Source organism: Urocitellus parryii, chromosome 8 (assembly GCF_045843805.1).
Source record: "Urocitellus parryii isolate mUroPar1 chromosome 8, mUroPar1.hap1, whole genome shotgun sequence".
NCBI classification, from domain to species: domain Eukaryota; kingdom Metazoa; phylum Chordata; class Mammalia; order Rodentia; family Sciuridae; genus Urocitellus; species Urocitellus parryii.
The window spans coordinates 55,230,886-55,249,174 of record NC_135538.1 but is presented as its reverse complement, the minus strand read 5'-3'; the positions used below and the strand labels follow the sequence as shown (position 1 = coordinate 55,249,174).

General features: G+C 34.9%; 1 protein-coding gene across 1 annotated transcript in view; it reads left to right on the top strand.

Annotated features, from left to right (window-relative positions):
- Qrsl1 (glutaminyl-tRNA amidotransferase subunit QRSL1) overlaps positions 1-17,410 on the top strand; it is a 31,642-nt gene extending 14,232 nt beyond the window's left edge. Inside the window, exons 5-11 of the mRNA XM_026389606.2 lie at positions 1,184-1,360; positions 4,492-4,667; positions 4,750-4,862; positions 6,887-7,079; positions 7,770-7,887; positions 13,347-13,552; positions 15,706-17,410. Coding sequence (XP_026245391.2) covers positions 1,184-1,360; positions 4,492-4,667; positions 4,750-4,862; positions 6,887-7,079; positions 7,770-7,887; positions 13,347-13,552; positions 15,706-15,926 — 1,204 coding nt within the window. The 3' untranslated portion in view covers positions 15,927-17,410. The remainder of the gene's footprint in view (positions 1-1,183; positions 1,361-4,491; positions 4,668-4,749; positions 4,863-6,886; positions 7,080-7,769; positions 7,888-13,346; positions 13,553-15,705) is intronic.
- Positions 17,411-18,289: the final 879 nt, after the last annotated feature.

Below are 18,289 nucleotides of genomic sequence, written 5' to 3'. Positions count from 1 at the left end.
GCTTTATTCATAATTGTCCCAGACTGGAAACAACTCGATACTCAATGACTATTGGCTGATAAAGGACTTTACAAAAGAAAATTGAAAGAGGCTGGCCAGGTGCTGTGGTACATACGTGTAATCCCAGGGGCTCAAGAGGCTGAGGCAGGAGGATCATGACTTCAAAGCCAGACTCAGCAAAAGTGAGGTTCACTAAGCAACTCAATGAGACCCTGCCTCTAAATAAAATACAAAGTAGGGTTGGGGATGTGGCTCAGTGGCCAAGGGCCCCGGAGATCAATCTCTGATACCTGCTCCCTGCCCCCAGTAAAAAAAGAAAATTGAAAGAGGCTAAAGAGATAATGACAATTAAATGTAATACCTGACTCTAGACTTGATCTTGGAAAGGGATAAAATGCTATAAAGTACAGTTTAAATCAGCTGATAAAGTTGGATTACATATAGTAGATTATTAAAGATCTGAATTTTACTGTGATTGATAACTATAATGTTACTGTATAACAAAATGTCCTTATTTTTAGAAAATGCATACTAGATACATACTAGACTATTTAAAGGTCAAGGTCACAATATCTTTAAATTAGCTCTAAGTTGTTCAGGAAAAAAATGTGTTTATGTACACTTTGTGTATGTGTGTGTGTATGACAAATACATGTCATATACACAGACTGTGCAAGTGATAAAGCAAATGGGACTAAATATTAACAATAGGTGCATCTGGGTAAGGGGTTCAAAGTGTTTCACATTTATTTTTGTAATTTAAGAATAAGATTAGTTTAAAAATAAGTTAATATTCCATATATAATGTGTCTCTTAAAACTTATTAATGGAGGAATCCCTTCAAAAGACTTCTTAACTATTTGAATATGTCTCTTTTCAACTGAAAGACCTTAATGTGCAAGGGAAATCATTTTTAGTTGATTGGGAGGATCAACTGGGATAAAATTCTTTCTGAGCACACTAATTTTCTCTATACCACAAATGTTCTCCTTTCTCATCTCCCAACTCTTCAACTGTAATAGTGAAAGCTACGTCTGAGCAGGCTTCTTACTTTTCCAGTTCAAGCCACACTGGATAACTAAAAGCTCAGTGAGTGTCAGAAACAAAAAATTGTCTCAGAAGATGAGAATTTCACATAAAATGAACTTCTACTAAGGTAAATCATTTCACTTCTTCACCTCAGATCTGGAAGCACAGATGGTGTGTTTGGACCAGTCAAAAACCCCTGGAGTTATTCAAAACAATACAGAGAAAAGAAGCAGCAGAATCCCCATGGTGAGAGTGAGGATTCAAATTGGCTAATAACTGGAGGAAGCTCAGGCGGGAGCGCAGCTGCTGTATCCGCATTCACATGCTTTGCGTAAGATGCTTTTATCTGTACTTTAAAACCCATCCAAATACAAATAATCACAAACCATATGCAAAACCCAGCAATGGAGTAGTTCATACCCTGGCATTTGAATTTCCTTTCAGTCAGTTATTTGTGTTAAAAAATCATATATCAAAATTATATCTTTTGAACATACTCAACTATATTTCACACTATGTGTTCTTTGTACATTTAACTTTAACTTAAGATAATATTTAAACTCTATAATACCGAGTTTTCTTAAAAACCGGATTTTATGGATCTTACAGAATTAAGAATTGAGCATAAATGGATTACATTGAATTTAATTTTTGAAATAATTTATTTTAATTTTTGCTCCTTGAAATATTTAGGTACTCCATTACTTTAATTCAGTGCTGCTGACCTGTTAGAAATGGTTTATCCTTCAGCTCCATCTGACTTTAAAAAGAGAAGAAGTTCCTAATATATATCAATAGGATATTTAAAATATTATTTTCATAAATCTGGAACTAAAAACATATCATTAGGTAAATTTTTTTTAACTTTGTTGAGAGCTGATTCTATTTGTCATATTTTGTATTTTGTAAAGAATCCATCCATTTTCATTTTAAGTCCCATTTTTAAAGCATTTCTTAACCATCTAAAATATGGCTACTATTTATTTTACCAGTCTCAGTTTAACCAAATTGAATGTGTTTCTTCAGTAATATTATATGTATTTTCTCTCTCCTTAATTATCCACTAAAATTAAGTCCTTTCACAAACATTGCATTCAATAAATTATTTATATTTTTTTAGCTATAGAGCTTTAGCTTCTTCCATTTTTTTTTTATTTAGTTTTCCTGAAATCTTGTTAACAAGTAGAACCATTTCATTTTATCTCTGTGGAATTTTATAGCATTACATTAATATTAATGAGAGTTCTGACAAGTTAGAATTGCAGGATTAGGTGCTTTTTTTCTATCCTCATCAGCCCACTTAGAGTTCATCTTTCTGAATGTGCTTTAAGAAGATGGCATTTTGACACATAATTCCTATGGAAATGTAAGTTTTACTTTTACACAGCCATCAGTGAGTGCTAATAAGAGAATGTATCTTTTAAAATTGTGAAAGCAACAGTCTGATTTTATGGCTTAAATGGACTTGATGAGAAAGGAAATATAAATTCCATTTTCTGCAGAGCACAAGTGTCGTGTTATTGTTAGGAATGTCACTTAGCCCAGTGCTTGACTTTAAATATAATCCATAGAAGCACTGACCAAAAATAACTACAGATTGAATGTTCCAAATTGTAAAGTATTCTGTTTTGTTCCCCAACTCCTCTTGATTTGTTTCTTTTATCATAGTTTTTAAAACAGAAAGATTCTTGGAATAATACATAGCCTTTAAAAAAGAATGATAGGGCTATATGTAGTGACATGGAAAGTGATCCAAGATGTATTGTTAAGTGAAAAATAAGTTACAGAATAGTATGTACAGTGTGACCCTGATTCAATTAAAATAATAATCACCTAGTATGGATATCAGTTATTACCTGGAAGTATCTGGAGAGAAGTATGTTAAAGGTAGTAACAGGACTATTATAGGGGCTGTTGTAAGAGAAATTTTACTTTCTCTATCATATAATTATATTTTAATTTTTATAAGTACTATTTTTCTACTGAAAAACATTTTTTCTGATATAATTATTTAAAATTTCACTTTAATTATGATAAAATGCATATAAGATATGCCATCTTAACTATTTTTAAATGTGCAGTTCAGTCATGGACAAATAAAAACCCTTTTCATCTTGCAAAATGGAAACTCTGTAACCTTAACCCTCCTACCAATCCCTGGTAACAACCTTTCCACTTGCTGTGAGAATGATTACTCTAGGTACCTGGTATAAATAGCATCATACAGCATTTGTGTTTCTGTGACTGGATTGTTTCACCTAGCATAATATCCTCAAGGGTAGTTTTTTTGGTTTTTGTTTTTAAATAATAAGAGCACATACTCTGTAGGTGAGTGGATAAAGGAATGAACAGGCACAAGTGGGCACAGTGGCACACACCTGTAATCTTAGCTGCTTAGGAAGCTGAGGCAGGAGGACCCTCAGGAGTTTAGCAAAATAAAAGCCCTGTCTGTCTCAAAATAAAAAGGGCTGGGGATGTAGCTTAGTGGTAAAATACCACAGGATTCAGTCCCTAGTACTGCAAGAAATGGGAGGGAAAAAAAAGGAATGAATAGTCCTTTTTCATATTTGGAAATGCAAATACAAGTAAATGTGAAAAAATATTTAGTAATGTGCTTTTATAAAATTTTTAGTTATCAAGTTAGCAAAAATTTTTAAACTACTAGTGTTCAGTGATGATACTGAAACATTAAAACAATTGGATTCACTCCAGTTGAGAATATGAATTGACAAAATCTTCCTGACAAGTAATTTGATCATATATATCACAAATGTACAACACGAAACAGATCCTTTTTATCCGTTAACTCTGCTTCTTGGAAGCCAGCCTAAAACTAATCAGACATATGGGCAAATGTTTATGTTTAAAGATGTTCATTACAGTCATTTGTTACATAGTTATTATTTCAGTTGGAAACGACATAAATGTTTACATAAATTTGATCTCTATTCGTGATTCTACGTAGGGTAGGGTAGGAAAAGGGCTCTATCTGAATTTAGGTTGTAGAAGCATGTTATAAAACTGCCTTAATTTGATTTATTTTAAATATGAAGTAGCATCAAAGGAGGGTATAAGATTTGTATGTGTATCAATAGCAGGTTGTGCTTTAAAATACTTGATAAAACATGTAATCACCAGTTTATATGATGGAGTATTAGTAATTTTAATGACATAGTAAAAGGCTCAGGATAAGCAAAAAAAGAGATGGAAACTTATGATTACAGAATGATCTCAGCTATGATTTTAAAAAATGTTTTTTTAAAACAGTTGAAGTTAATATGCCAAAATATTAAGTGTTTGCTTCAGAATATTTAGTTATTTCTTTACAGATTTCTACACATTAATTCTCTGAGTATGTATTACTTTTTATAATAAGGGGAAATGACACTGTAAAAATATACATTTAAAAGGATAGATACAAAATACAGTTAGAAATATGTCACTCTTCCATTTAAATTCCAGGGCTTTAGGATCAGATACTGGAGGATCAACCAGAAATCCTGCTGCCCACTGTGGGCTTGTTGGTTTCAAACCAACCTATGGCTTAGTATCTCGTCACGGTCTTATTCCTCTGGTGAATTCGATGGATGTGCCAGGAATCTTAACCAGATATGTGGATGATACAGCAATTGTGTTGGGTATTTATATGATTCCATATCACTTGAAATTATTTTACTGTAAAACAATATATCTGTCACTCATAAGTGTTTCTCCTTACAGGTATACTGGCTGGACATGACCCCAAAGATTCTACCACAGTACAGGATCCTGTGAAATCATTCGTGCTTCCCAATTTGATAGATGTAAGCAAGCTATGTATCGGAATTCCAAAGGTAACTTGTTTCTTTCATCACTCCATAGAAAAACTGTCAAGTCAAATATACAGCATAGACTTGAGAGGCAATTGGTTGGATTTGAATTCCTGTATTGCCATTTTTATTAGCCATGTGACTTGAGTACATGACTTAAATCCAATTTCTTCATTTGCAAAACGGGATAATAAACATATTGACCTCAAAGAGTTGTGAGGATTAAATTAAATTATCATGTAAAACAAGGGTCTATAAACATTTTTTGTCAAAAGCTTGATAATAAATAATTTAGGCTTTGTGGACTAGACAGTGTTTTTAACTCAGCTGTTATAATAAAAAGCAGAGCCAGATATGGAAAAGAAAAAAGAAGACAAATAGTGAAAAAGTAGCCATAGAAAACATGTAAACAGAGTATGTCTACATTCTAATAAAACTTCTGTTGTTTTTTACAATACTAGGGATTGAATCCAGGACTATACATGTACTAGACATGCATTCTACCATTGAGCTGCCTCCCCTTCCCTTTGTGATTTTGAGACAGGGTCTCACTAAGTTGCCCAGACAGCTTTGAACTTGGAGTCCTCTTGCCTCAGCTCCTGAGTCACTGGGATTACAGGAATGTACCACCATACTCTGCTCTAATAAAATTTTATTTTCAAAGCTAGCTTACTGGCCAGGTATAGCAGCTATAATCCCAGAGACTCTGGAGGCTGAGGAAGAGGATTATAAATTAGAGTCCAGCCTCAGCAATTTAGTGAGACCCTCAACAACTTAGACCTTGTGTCAAAATGAAAAATAAAAAGTGCTGGGGACATAGCTGAGTGATAAAGCAACCCTGGTATCAATTCCCAGTAACATTCCTTTCCATCCCCTCCTCCCCCCTCACACATACACAATAGCTGACTGGTCACATCTGGTCCACAGTCCATGCTAATCCCTAATGTAAAACACTTAGCCCAAAGGCATGCCTTGCATATAGTAAACCTTATTAAATGTTATCCTTACTATTATTATTATCCCTACTACTACTATACCTATTACAGTAACAATTAAGTAAGTCATTATATTGTGGATATGATAATTTTAAATTACTGGCCTTTTAAAAAAATCTAACAACATAGTAATGCTAAAAACCTTTCAAAAATTATTTAGAAAGATAAATTACTCAGCAGACTAAAAACAATTTCTCAATCTCAGCACAATTAGTATTTGGGACTGAATAATTTTTTGTTGTGGGTAACTATCCTTTACATTGAGAGTTTAGCAGCATCCCTGGTCTCTTTACCCCTAGATGCCAAATAACATTCCTTACCTCTACCACAACACAACAACCAAAAATGTCTGTAGACATTGTAAAATGTTTCTTGGTTGGGAAAAGGAGACAAAACTCGCCCCCAGGTGAGACCGATACTTTTGAGAAATGCTACTTTCTTTAAAGTCTTCCATTCAAGTGACCTTCTTTTAAAAGAATGAGAACTTACAGGCTTTAGAAGGAGATCTAGTTTAGAATCCTAGGATCCTCTACTAACCTGCTATATAACATTAGGAAAGTTACTTTTCTAGTTTCAACACTTTTCCTTCATAAATTCATAAAGAGAACTTTCAAAAAGCATCTAGCTGCATACCTGATACATAATGTACATTTAACAGATATGAGCTCCCCAACTAGATCTCCAATTTTTTTTTTAAAGAGAGAGAGAGAGAAAGAGAGAGAGAGAATTTTTAAATATTTATTCTTTAGTTTTCGGCGGACACAACATCTTTCTTCGTATGTGGTGCTGAGGATCGAACTGGGCCGCACACTTGCCAGGCGAGCGTGCTACCGCTTGAGCCACATCCCCAGCCCTAGATCTCCAATTTTTTAATTGTTATATCCAGCTCATAATATTTAGTATTATGTTTTAAACAATCTTAGTTTGGTCTTTTTAGCAACCTGCCTGCAATATAATCCATTTTGCAAGGGAATTTCCAAAAGTCCTGGTATACAAATTTTTATAAAACTATTACAGTGCTCCAGTTTCTGTATCTTGGCTTTTTCTTGTAAGGAATATCTTGTACCAGAATTATCAAGTGAAGTACGATCTCTCTGGTCCAAAGCTGCTGATCTCTTTGAATCTGAAGGAGCCAAAGTGATAGAAGTATCCCTGCCCCACACCTGTTATTCAATTGTCTGCTACCATATATTGTGCACATCAGAAGTGGCATCAAATATGGCAAGATTTGATGGGCTAGAATATGGTAAGATGGGTGGGGCTTTTTATTTTGGGGGGGAGGGTGGGTACTAGGGATTGAACCCAGGGATGCTTCATCAATGAGCTACCTTCCCAGCCCTTTTTATTTTGAGACAGGGTCTCAGTACTTTGCCTAGTCTGGCTTTTAACTTGCGATCTTCCTGCCTTAGTCTTCCAAGTAGCTGGGATTGTAGGCATGTACCACAGTACCTACAATCCCAGCTTATGAAATTTGAAAATTTAACTTACAGTAATAAAAAATTATTGCCTGAGATAGTGTTAATGATTCAGAAAATTAATCAGTGAATCATTTTTCCTTATCATTTTAACATTGTACATATTCTATTCATCTTAAATATCTCAGAATGTTCATTTCACTTCTCTGGACTTGAATATCTTAAAGGGATAGTATCTTGTATTTATGTGTTAAACTCATCTAATGTAGTGCCTGAAACATGGGAGGAGCTCATTAAATATTTGGACACTGGATAATGGATGGCTGAGGGAGGAAGCAAATTAAATTTCTTTCTTGGTTATTTTCTTTTCCCTCCATGATCAGTCCTGTGACTGATAGAGAAAAGGAACTAGTAAGGTCATGTTCCCTAAATTTCAGTATTTAAAAGTATGAATCTTTGCCAGTTTTTAGCCAAAACTTTACTTCTTTTGCAAGTATTGTATATCTTGTTTTTGTTTTCAGGCCACAGATGTGACATTAATGTGTCTACTGAAGCCATGTATGCTGCAACCAGAAAAGAAGGGTTCAATGATGTAGTTCGAGGAAGAATTCTCTCAGGAAACTTTTTCTTATTAAAAGAGTAAGACAATGAGTTTAAGCATTTTTCTCACTCTTGAAAGCTGAAGAATAAGGTAGTAGTATGTCTGTCAGGTCTTATAAGCCAAGATATTTACTAAAGAAATAAATTCCTTATGATTTGAATTAGAAAAGAACTACTTGTGGCACTTTTGGTTCCTAGTTATTTTTTTTTTAAAAAAAATGTTTTTAATTGATGCACTAGCTAAATGATAGGTACAAACTAAACAGAAAGCTCTGGTTTGAGCTCCGATTTTAGCCTCATTACTGGCTGTTATTGTGCATTGGCTTATTGTTAGAGTCTTAAACATAGACTTACAGTGTGATCTCTTGAAAAATTTATCTGTTTACTTCAAAAAAGAATTCCAAAATACCGTGACCCTTACTTAAATTTTCTCTAATGTAAGTTTATTCAAGATCTTGTGAATAGGATTCACAATAGATAGAATCTAGAGGACGTGAGAAATATGAATAAGCAAAAATGGTTATTGTAATGAGTAGCTTTTTGAAGTTTTACTCCATGTATTCAAGGGCAGAAAGCATTTTATTCATCTGTGCATCCCCTCAAAACCAAAGTTAAGATCATTTTTTTTCCAAATTACTTAATTATATCTCATATTAAAAGACTCTTTTCCATATTGATCAGACATTTGTAATGACTTAGGAGTAGGAAAAATGAAATATTGTGAAGAAGTTTTCTAAGCAGAGACTTTATTAAGGTAAAGATGTTACATTTGCCATGTATTACTGATTAGAATCATATTGAATGTGTCAAGGCAAAAGTTTATTGATTGCATAGGTCACTGTAACAGCATTAAAAAATATCGAAGGAGAGAAGTTTGCAAGCTTCTTCCATGAATACCAGCTGGGGTTATTAAGAAAAGGAAGAATTACTGATAGTATCTGTAGCTTCTTGGATTGACTTGTTTGTTTTTTTGTTTTTGTTTTGTGGGGTGGGTAAAGGTGAACATGAGTGATAGAAAAAATGGGATTTGGGGCACTTGTTGTTTTTTGTCTTAAAAAGTCAACTTGTATGTCCAGAAATAGAAAAAGTCTTGGGCTGGGGATGTGGCTCAGGCGGTAACACGCTCGCCTGGCATGTGCGGGGCGCTGGGTTCGATCCTCAGCACCACATTAAAAAAACAAAATAAAATAAAGATGTTGTGTCCACTGAAAACTAAAAAATAAATATTAAAATTCTCTCTCTCTCTCTCTCTCAAAAAAAAAAAAAAAGAAGAAGAAGAAGAAAGAAAGATATAGAAAAAGTCTTAACATTTTTACTTCTGTGAGTTAGGAATCCCAGATTTATTTATTTATTTATTTTGCTGTACTGGGAATAAAACCCAGAGCTTTGTGCGTGCTAGGCAAGCACTCTGTCACTGAACCACACCCTCCACCCCTTTTCATTTTGAGATAGGGTCTCCAGGCTGGTCTCAAACTTAAGATCCTTCTGTCTCAGCTTTTGGGGTAGCTGGGATTATTGGTGTGTACCATTGTACCCAACTTTTTTTATTATTATTTGCATAAATATTTACTTTTGAACCACATTTAAGTCTACTTCTTGTTATCGTCTTCTATTTATTCCATGTGTTCTTTCTCTTAACCTCTTCCTGCCTTCTTTCATTAATCTATAAATTTTTATCTTAAAGAGATATTTTTAAAAATGAGGAAAAATAGGGCTTTTTGTTTTGTTTTGTTTTGCTTTTTTGGTACCAAGGGCATTTAACCACTTAGCCACATCCCCAGACCTTTTTGTGTTTTATTTAGAGACAAGGTCTCCTTAAGTTGCTTAGGGCCTTGCTAAGTTGCCGAGGCCGGCTTTGAATTCATGATCCTCCTGTCTCAGCCTGAGCCACCAGGATTACAGGCATATACTCCTTCACTCAGCCAAGGGTCATTTTATTTTTCTACATAATTATTTCTGGTGCTTTTCCCTCTGTTTTGTGTATCCAAATTTTCTTGTGTTATCATTTTATTTATGCCTAAAGAACTTCCTTTAACATTTCTTACAGTGTAGTCCTGCTATCAGTGTTAAGGTTTTTGTTTTGTCTTTAATTTTTGAAAGATACTTTATTGGATTTAAATTCTAAATTGACATTAGCATTTTCCTTCAGTACTTTAAAGGTTTTGTTCCACTCTAGAGGTCTTATTTTTTTTTTTATCTTAGTTCCTTATGTATAATGTAACTTAGTTTGTCCCTCTGATTAGTTTTAACATTTTCACTTTACCATTGGTTTTTAGGAATTTAAGATGTGCCTTGGTGTGGTTTCTTGAATATTTCTTCTGCTTAGGTGTTCTTTGAACTTTTTGGATCTGTGTGTTTATAGTTTTAATAAATTTGGGGAAATTTTGACCCTTATTTCTTAATATATTTTTTCTGTCCTCTCCTCTGGGACACCATTTATTTGTATGTTAATCTGCTGGTGTTGTCTCATGGCTTATTCCCCCAGTCTTTTTCTCTCTGTGCTTCCCTTTAGATAGTTTCCATTACAATTTTGAGATCCACCGATCTTTTCTTCTGCAGTATCAATAGTCTGTCAATCCCATCTGGTGTATTTTTCATTTCATATTTTGTACTTTTTAGATCTAGAATTTCCAAGTCAGTCTTTTTATCTCTTCAGTTTCTTTTCTTTTTTTTTTTTTTTTTTGATACTGGGGATTGAACTCGGGGGCACTCAACCACTGACCCACATCCCCAGCCCTATTTTGTATGTTATTTAGAGACAGGGTCTCACTGATTTGCTTAACACCTCACTGTAACTGAGGCTGGTTTTTGAACTCATGATCATCCTGCCTCAGCCTGAGCTGCTGGGGTTATAGGCGTGCACCATCACACCTGGCTCTTCAGTTTCTTTATTATTTTGTTTTCTTATACCATCTTGAACATATAGAACATGCCTTTTTATGTTCTTAGCTATTATTTCCAACATTTCTGTCATTTCTATTCAGATTCCTTTTTATATGAACTATTTTCCCCCCTCCTTATGAATCATGTTTCTTCTGCTTCTTTGTATGACTAGACATTGAATTTTACATTGTCATGTGCTAGGTTTTTGTTGTTTCTTTTAAACAGTATTTAGGTTAAGATGTGGTTACTTGGAATCTTTTGGATCCTTTCAAGCCTTCCTTTTAAGCTCTAATAGTATAAATCCAGAAAACCTTTAGAGTAGGGCTAATTTAACTCTAAGGCAATATCCTGAAGATTTTCCCAGGTGCTGTGTGTATTTTGAGGTCTTTCCACTTTAGCTGTTAAGAACACACACTATTTCCAGCTCTGTTGAGCTTAGGAATTGTTTGACCTCCTGCTTTTTGGTGATTCTTTCCTCAACTTTGGGGGTGTCTTCTTTTCATGCACAGGCCAATACTGGGCCAGAGACTTGAGGGAATCTTTCAGCACATCTCTTACACTCTCTGTGTGCCACTCTCTAATTCAATACTGCCTTGAAAATTGTGCTGGCTTTTTCTCCCTGAACTTCTGATTCATCCACCTTGTCTGTGTATATGTCCTTCCTCTCTGGACTAAGGCCTGAAAAGTACCTCCAGGCATTAAGCTGGGGAAACAACATTTGCCTCTCCTCTCAGTGCACTCTCTCCCAAATGCCCTTTGCCCAATATCTGGAAATGGTTGTTTCACATATTCTGTTCAGTTTTGGGGTTAAGAAGACAGGATAAATCTCATCCCTGTACTCTATCATGTATGGAAGCAGTTCTATTTTTCAACCATTTTTAAAGTAGGAAGGGCCTGGGAACATTGACAAACACTCGTAATCCCAGAGGCTCAGGAGGCCGAGGCAGGAGGAGGCAAGTTCAAAGTCAACCTTAGCGACTTAGTGAGACCCTGTCTCAAAATTTAAAAATTTAGAAAAAAAAAGGGGGGGCTGGGGTTGTGACTCAGTGGGGGTTGAGCACCCTTGGTTCAATCCCCAGTACCAAAAAGATAAAAAAATGAAATGGGAAGGAAATTAATAGAAAATATTAGTTTTATAAAATTTGGGTTTGGGGAATGCTGTTAATTTGTGTGTACTTGGAGTTGGTGCTGGGGCTCAAATCCAGGGCCTTGCTAGGCACATGCTAGGCAAGCAGTCTACCTCTGAGCTATACCCCCAGCCCAAATACAATATTTAAAACAATAACTCTTTGTTGTTGCTGTGCAGTTTGTTTGGTTTGGTTTGATATAGTGTGGATTTAACCCAGGGGCACTGTATCTCCAGTCTTTTTCTTTTTCATTTTGAGACAGGGTCTCACTGAATTGCTAAGGCTGCCTTTGCCTCTTTTTTTTTTTTTTTTTTTTTTAAAGAGAGAGTGAGAGACGAGAGAGAGAGAGAGAGAGAGAGAGAATTTTTTTTTAATATTTATTTTTTAGTTCTCGGCGGACACAACATCTTTGTTGGTATGTGGTGCTGAGGATCGAACCCGGGCCGCACGCATGCCAGGCGAGCGCGCTACCGCTGAGCCACATCTCCAGCCCATGCCTTTGCCTCTTAATAGCTGGGATTGTAGGCATGTGCCACCATGCCCCAAATATTGTGTAAATTCCATGTGATACCTGTATTTATAGCTCTGTAGACACTGTAGTCAGATGTAGATAGTAAGGAATCTGATTTTTACAGCACTCTGTAAATCTTTCTAGAGTAAGAAAGATTTCACATTTTTATCTCATTTTATTTGGTCCTTGGTGAGCCTGGAGATATTATATCCATTTTTACAGTAGAGGAAATTGAGGTTTAAAACAGTTCTTTTGTCAGCCTTCTTCAGTAACTTCAGAAGGATCTGAAAAGTTTTCTTTCCTTTCTTTGCTTCATTGACGTAAGATCGCTTTTATATGTAGCATTTATCCTAATCTTTTAGTAAATTTAGCATGTTTATTTGAATCTCATATCTTTACTCTCTAACTACACTATCCATGGATTTCAACACTGCATGCTTTTCCCAGTTTTTGTTCATAGAACCTTCCTTCTAGGTGTGTTTCCCAGTGTCGAATTCAGATAGCATACAAGAATCTTAAAAACTTGAGAGTCCTTATAATGAATCATTTTACAATAGATGAAATGAGACATTATAATAGAAAGAAGCTTGGGTGAGCCTCTAGAGACTTGTGTTCTCATCTGCTTTACCACTGCCTGGCTTTCTGACTTTTGGAAATTTATTTAATGACTATGTACCTGATTTTCTTCACCCCCAAATGAATGTTCTTGTTTAGCAATGTCTCTGGAAGTACTGATATTTTGTGATTATATGTGTGAAATTGCACCTAGTTGTGAATTCTGATTAATTAAATGCCGGATGTATGAATTTTCAAAGAAACAGCAGAGTTGAACAAAACTCATCTTTATGTGTTAAGAATCTTAATGATGCTCACTCATAAAAGCCAAGAATCCAGTGGTTCTCTAAGAAGCCTAATATAAGAGAATTGATTTTTAAAAAATGATGAAGTCCTTAAAGTATCATTTTTTTTCCCCACAGAAACTATGAGAATTATTTCATCAAAGCACAGAAGGTGAGGCGCCTCATTGCCAATGATTTTGTGAATGTTTTTAACTCTGGAGTGGATGTCTTGCTAACCCCCACCACCCTGCGTGAGGCAGTACCATACTTGGAGTTTATCAAAGAAGACAACAGAACACGAAGTGCCCAGGATGATATTTTTACACAGGCTGTAAACATGGCAGGTGAGAGTCCCTCAAGAGTGTTGTGGTTTTCTTCAAATTCTTAGGCAGGTGCCCTGGTCTTCGATTTAGGTTCTAGCTAGATTGTTCCCAAAAAGAAACAGCCTATCCTTCTGAAATACTTAGAAGTGTGTGTGCATGCATTCTTATGCACACAACCATATACACACACAAAAACACACACACCTTCTGAACCGATATACTTTGTATTTTTTAACTTTTTAACTTTTATTTTGAAAATACTAAAACCTTCAAAAAGTGAAAAATGATGATGTAATAAACATTGATATGCCGTTTGTTCTCCAGGATTCATCCTTGTTAACATTTTACCTCATTTTCTTTCTCTGTCTGTACACACACATACACACACACACACACACACACACATACCTTTTAATTGAATCATTTTGAAAGTTTCAGATATCATGACACTTCACTCCTAAATAAGTTAGCATGAATCTTCTAATAATAAAGACATTCTACATAACCACAATTCCATTGACACACCTCAGAAAACTAACAATTCAGTAATAATCTGATTATACTTCTTATTCACATTTTCCTAGTTGTACCAAAAAAATATTTTATATATTGTTTTTTCCCTGGTCATATTGTATTTGTTTACGATAATCTTTTTAAAATCTAGAGCATCACCCGCCCCATGTCTGATGTTTTTACTACCATATCAGGCTCTGTTATAATTTTTTTCAATCATCAAACATGTAGAAAACTTAAGAAAAAGGAAAGTCTATTTTATTTACCCACATTTCTGGTGTCTACAATTAGTCTTCCTTCCTAAAGTATGAAGATTCTTTTAACACATTCTTCCTGTTTAGAGAAATTGTTTGAGCCATTCTTTTAAGATAGTTCCTGATGGCAGCAGATTGTCTCAGATTTGCAAAAATGTCTTAATTTCCCTTTCACTTTTGCAGACTCTTTTGCAGGAATAAGATTCTGGTTCACTGGTTCTTACCATCGGCACAAGAAAATGTCATGCCACTTTCTTCTGTCCTGCTTAGTTTTTAATGAGAAATTATCCATCTTTAAAATGTTTTCTCTTAATAAGTTTTTTGTTTTTTTTTTGAAGAGTTCAGTCTACTTGTCCTATAGGATACCCCGTTCACAATATGGATTTCGTCACATTGTTTCTTTCTAATTGGGTCAAGTTAAACATTTTGGGCACAAACAGTACACACTTTTCATATCAGGAAAGAGTTACTATCATTTTGTCCCACTTGGTTAAGTAGATAAGGTATGTTTTTCCTTTTATGATTTGTAAGCAACTTATGAAGTGATACTCTTGGGACCATGTGAATATCTTCTTCCCCGATAATCTTGAACCCAGTTTTAGCATCCATTTATTAACTAGCAGATTTCTCTATATAAGAGCTTTCCTCTTTTTAAAAAACTGAATGTATTATAAACAATTATTGTCATTGTTTTTGATACTTGAATTGTCCTAAATTTGGCCAATAGGGATCCCTTCAAGTTATAGGTGTTCTTTAAACCCTTTCCCATTTTTTAAAAAACTTCTTTTAATGGCATAACAGGATATTCTGTGATCTTGTACTTTTTCTGCTTCAAACCTGAAATTCAGATTACCCTGAGCTACTTTCTTATCTAATGGATGGGAAAAAATTCCAAAGCTCAACAACAAACTCTGTTGGCAAGACTGTAGGCAAAGAAGATATATTTTTTCTGATGGGAATTCAAATTGGAACAGCTACTTTGAAGTGGAATTTCTAATAACATATTCATTTATCCTTTGATGAAGCAATCCCTCTTTATCTAAGAAACTTTCAAGAATAGCAAAAAGCATGTACACAATTATTATATACTGGGGCATTATATGAAATAGCTGAATATTAAAAACAACCTAAATGCCCAATCATAGAAGACTGGTTGAACGAATTATGGCAAAACCACATAGTGGAATCCTATACAAGTATAAAAAAGGAATGAAGGTCTCTATAAACTGAAAGAATGATTTCTAAGACCCATTATTAAGTAAACAAAGCATTGTGCAAAATACAGAGTATAGTATTTATTTTTTTAAACTTTTTTCTGCTTTTACCTCCTAGCACTAGAAAATAGAAGATGTCTCTGTTTCTTAAGATGGAGAATTAATCAACTAATGGGTTTCTTCTTTTCCTCAGGATTACCTGCAGTGAATGTTCCTATGGCCCTCTCAAGCCAAGGGTTGCCAATAGGACTGCAGTTTATTGGACGTGCATTTTGTGATCAGCAGCTTCTTTCAGTCGCTAAATGGTTTGAAAAACAAGTACAGTTTCCTGTTATTCAACTTCAGCAGCTCATGGATGATTGTTCATTAAGCCTTGAAAATGAAAAGTTAGCTTCTGTTTCTCTGAAACAGTAACAATAAATGTATCATGCAAATTAAAATGACTTAAAGATTCTAACTCAAGAGAATCAAATGATTCTAGAATCAAATGATTCTAGTAATTAGGTTCATTGTCAACACAGTCATTGCCTGGAATCATTTTTAAAATTCCTCTGATATAATTAATTATAATAATCTGTCTACATTTATTAAATATCTGATAAGTGTAAAGTACAGGATTTCTATTATAACATCAGATATATATTCCTGAAAAACAATACATTCTGCAAAAATATTCATTAAAAAGAACAGAATTTACAGTAAAAATAAGCTTAGGAAAAAAACTCTCAAAACATGTATCTTTATAACTAAAGCACTAACAAAAACGGTAATTGTACCTCCGGAGATAACCTACATGACCTCTCCTCAAGCAGTAGAGGCTGCTTGAGGGAGCGTTAAAAACCACACAAAAGCAATCAAGCAATATATTCTCTTTTGAGTACTGTACAAAGCAGGTGGGAGAGAAGTTCTGCTCATAGGAGGAAGTGCAACCCGCCAGAACCCAGAGTCATGCAAAACTTTGGGGGATGCCTCTCTAGGGAGGAGCCCCAGGTGCAGACACTCCGTTTATTTCTCTAAGAATAGAACTAAAGTGACTGAGAATTTTTTTCCCTTTCTTTCTTACCGTTAAATTTTTACTTCTGCTATCCCAGAGCCTGTGCTTAGGAGCCAGAACAACTCCGTGCTGTGTTGAGTTTATTCTATTTACTGATCACACCTGAGCTTGTTGAGGTCTTAGAAACATTTGTTGTAGTCTATCAGACCATATTGGACTAGAAAGTTGGTAATGGTGGAGCATGGTTTTAGTGAGATTCAAAATGTGTAAGTTAACATATCATCTGAAACACTTGCAGATCATCTGGTGAGGATGCCAAAGAGGCCCTGGCAAGAGCTTGCTTTACCCAGATTCTCTTTCTCATAGTTTCCTAACCCTCTTGACTGTCTTTATAAATTTTCTCTATTTCTCTTGAGCCCAAAGAGACTTAATGGAGATTTGTATTCAGTATTTGTCCAAATCTAATGGAAACCAATGTCTACTCACTGTGAAGCTTCATTTTTAGATATCTTTATTTTTGCTAGGACACCGCTGTCATCTCAGGTTGATCAGACTTCCTGACTTGGCACTTACATATTTTTTGATAAATGTAGAAAACTGAATTATTTAATAAAGTCACTTTATTAAGAAAAGTTATTTTCTAAATATAAAGTCCATGAGGAAAAAAATAAGAGAACCACTAGAATGTTTTATCAAAGGAATTTGATCTGCCTGTAACTTCTTATTAATAGTTTTCCCCTCCCTGAGATCCTCCCACTATCAAATGATCTGATACACACACACACACACACACACACACACACTTTTTAAGCTGGGTAATCTATATTACTGATTTTGACTCCAAATCCCTGAAAGAAGAAGTCCATTACATTGTAGTTGGCTCTCCATATCCATGGGTTCCTCCTCTTACATCTAACCATGGGTCAAAAATACTCAGAAAAAAAAAGAATTTTAGAAAGTTCCAAAAAGCTGAACTTGAAAGCTTTGGCTTGCATGGAGTACTTCACTGAATCCATGCAAATAAAGTGACAGGACATATAATCTAAAGATGATTTAATATACGTTGGGTGGTTTGTGTCGATTATAAGCATCTTGGACATTTTATATAAGGGACTTGAGATCTGTGAGTTTTGGAATCTGGTGATCCTGGAGCCAGTCTACCTGAGACACTGAGGAAGCCATCTACTTGAAGGAGTTAATATGATGTAAAATTCAAACAAATAATCTTTGTCCCAATCTATTTTTAATGTATGTGTAATTTGAAATGAAAAATCTTCAAAGAATATTTAGTGTTGTTCCCATATCTCAACTTGAGCTGATGATTTGAATCTGTAAACAGGGAAGTGCAACATTTACTGTTCACATGTAATAATATCAAACTAGTATGGAAGATACCTAATTTGTGTCTCTCCTCCATCTTGACCCTAAATCTAGTAGACCTCATTTTGCTAAGTCACTGGAAATTCAAGTGACAAAAATTCTGTGCTTCAACTAATTAACCCCTGAGATTGTCAGCAACAGAGTGCTTCTGGAAGGTAAAGGTGGCTTCAAGTGTAAGATGAATATTGTTAATAAGACCAAATGAAGCAGACAAACAGAAAAGAGGAAAAGTTATGCCAGGGTAAAAAAAATGTGGTGCAGTCACAGAACTTGGCATTCTGATACCACACAGAGTCAGAGGAGCAAATGAGAAAACCAGTGTTCCCTGTCAAGCCAGGCGAACTATTACTAAGAAGATCACTTGAAACCAGGAGGTGGAATGTTCCCTTTGAATGCCTATTTG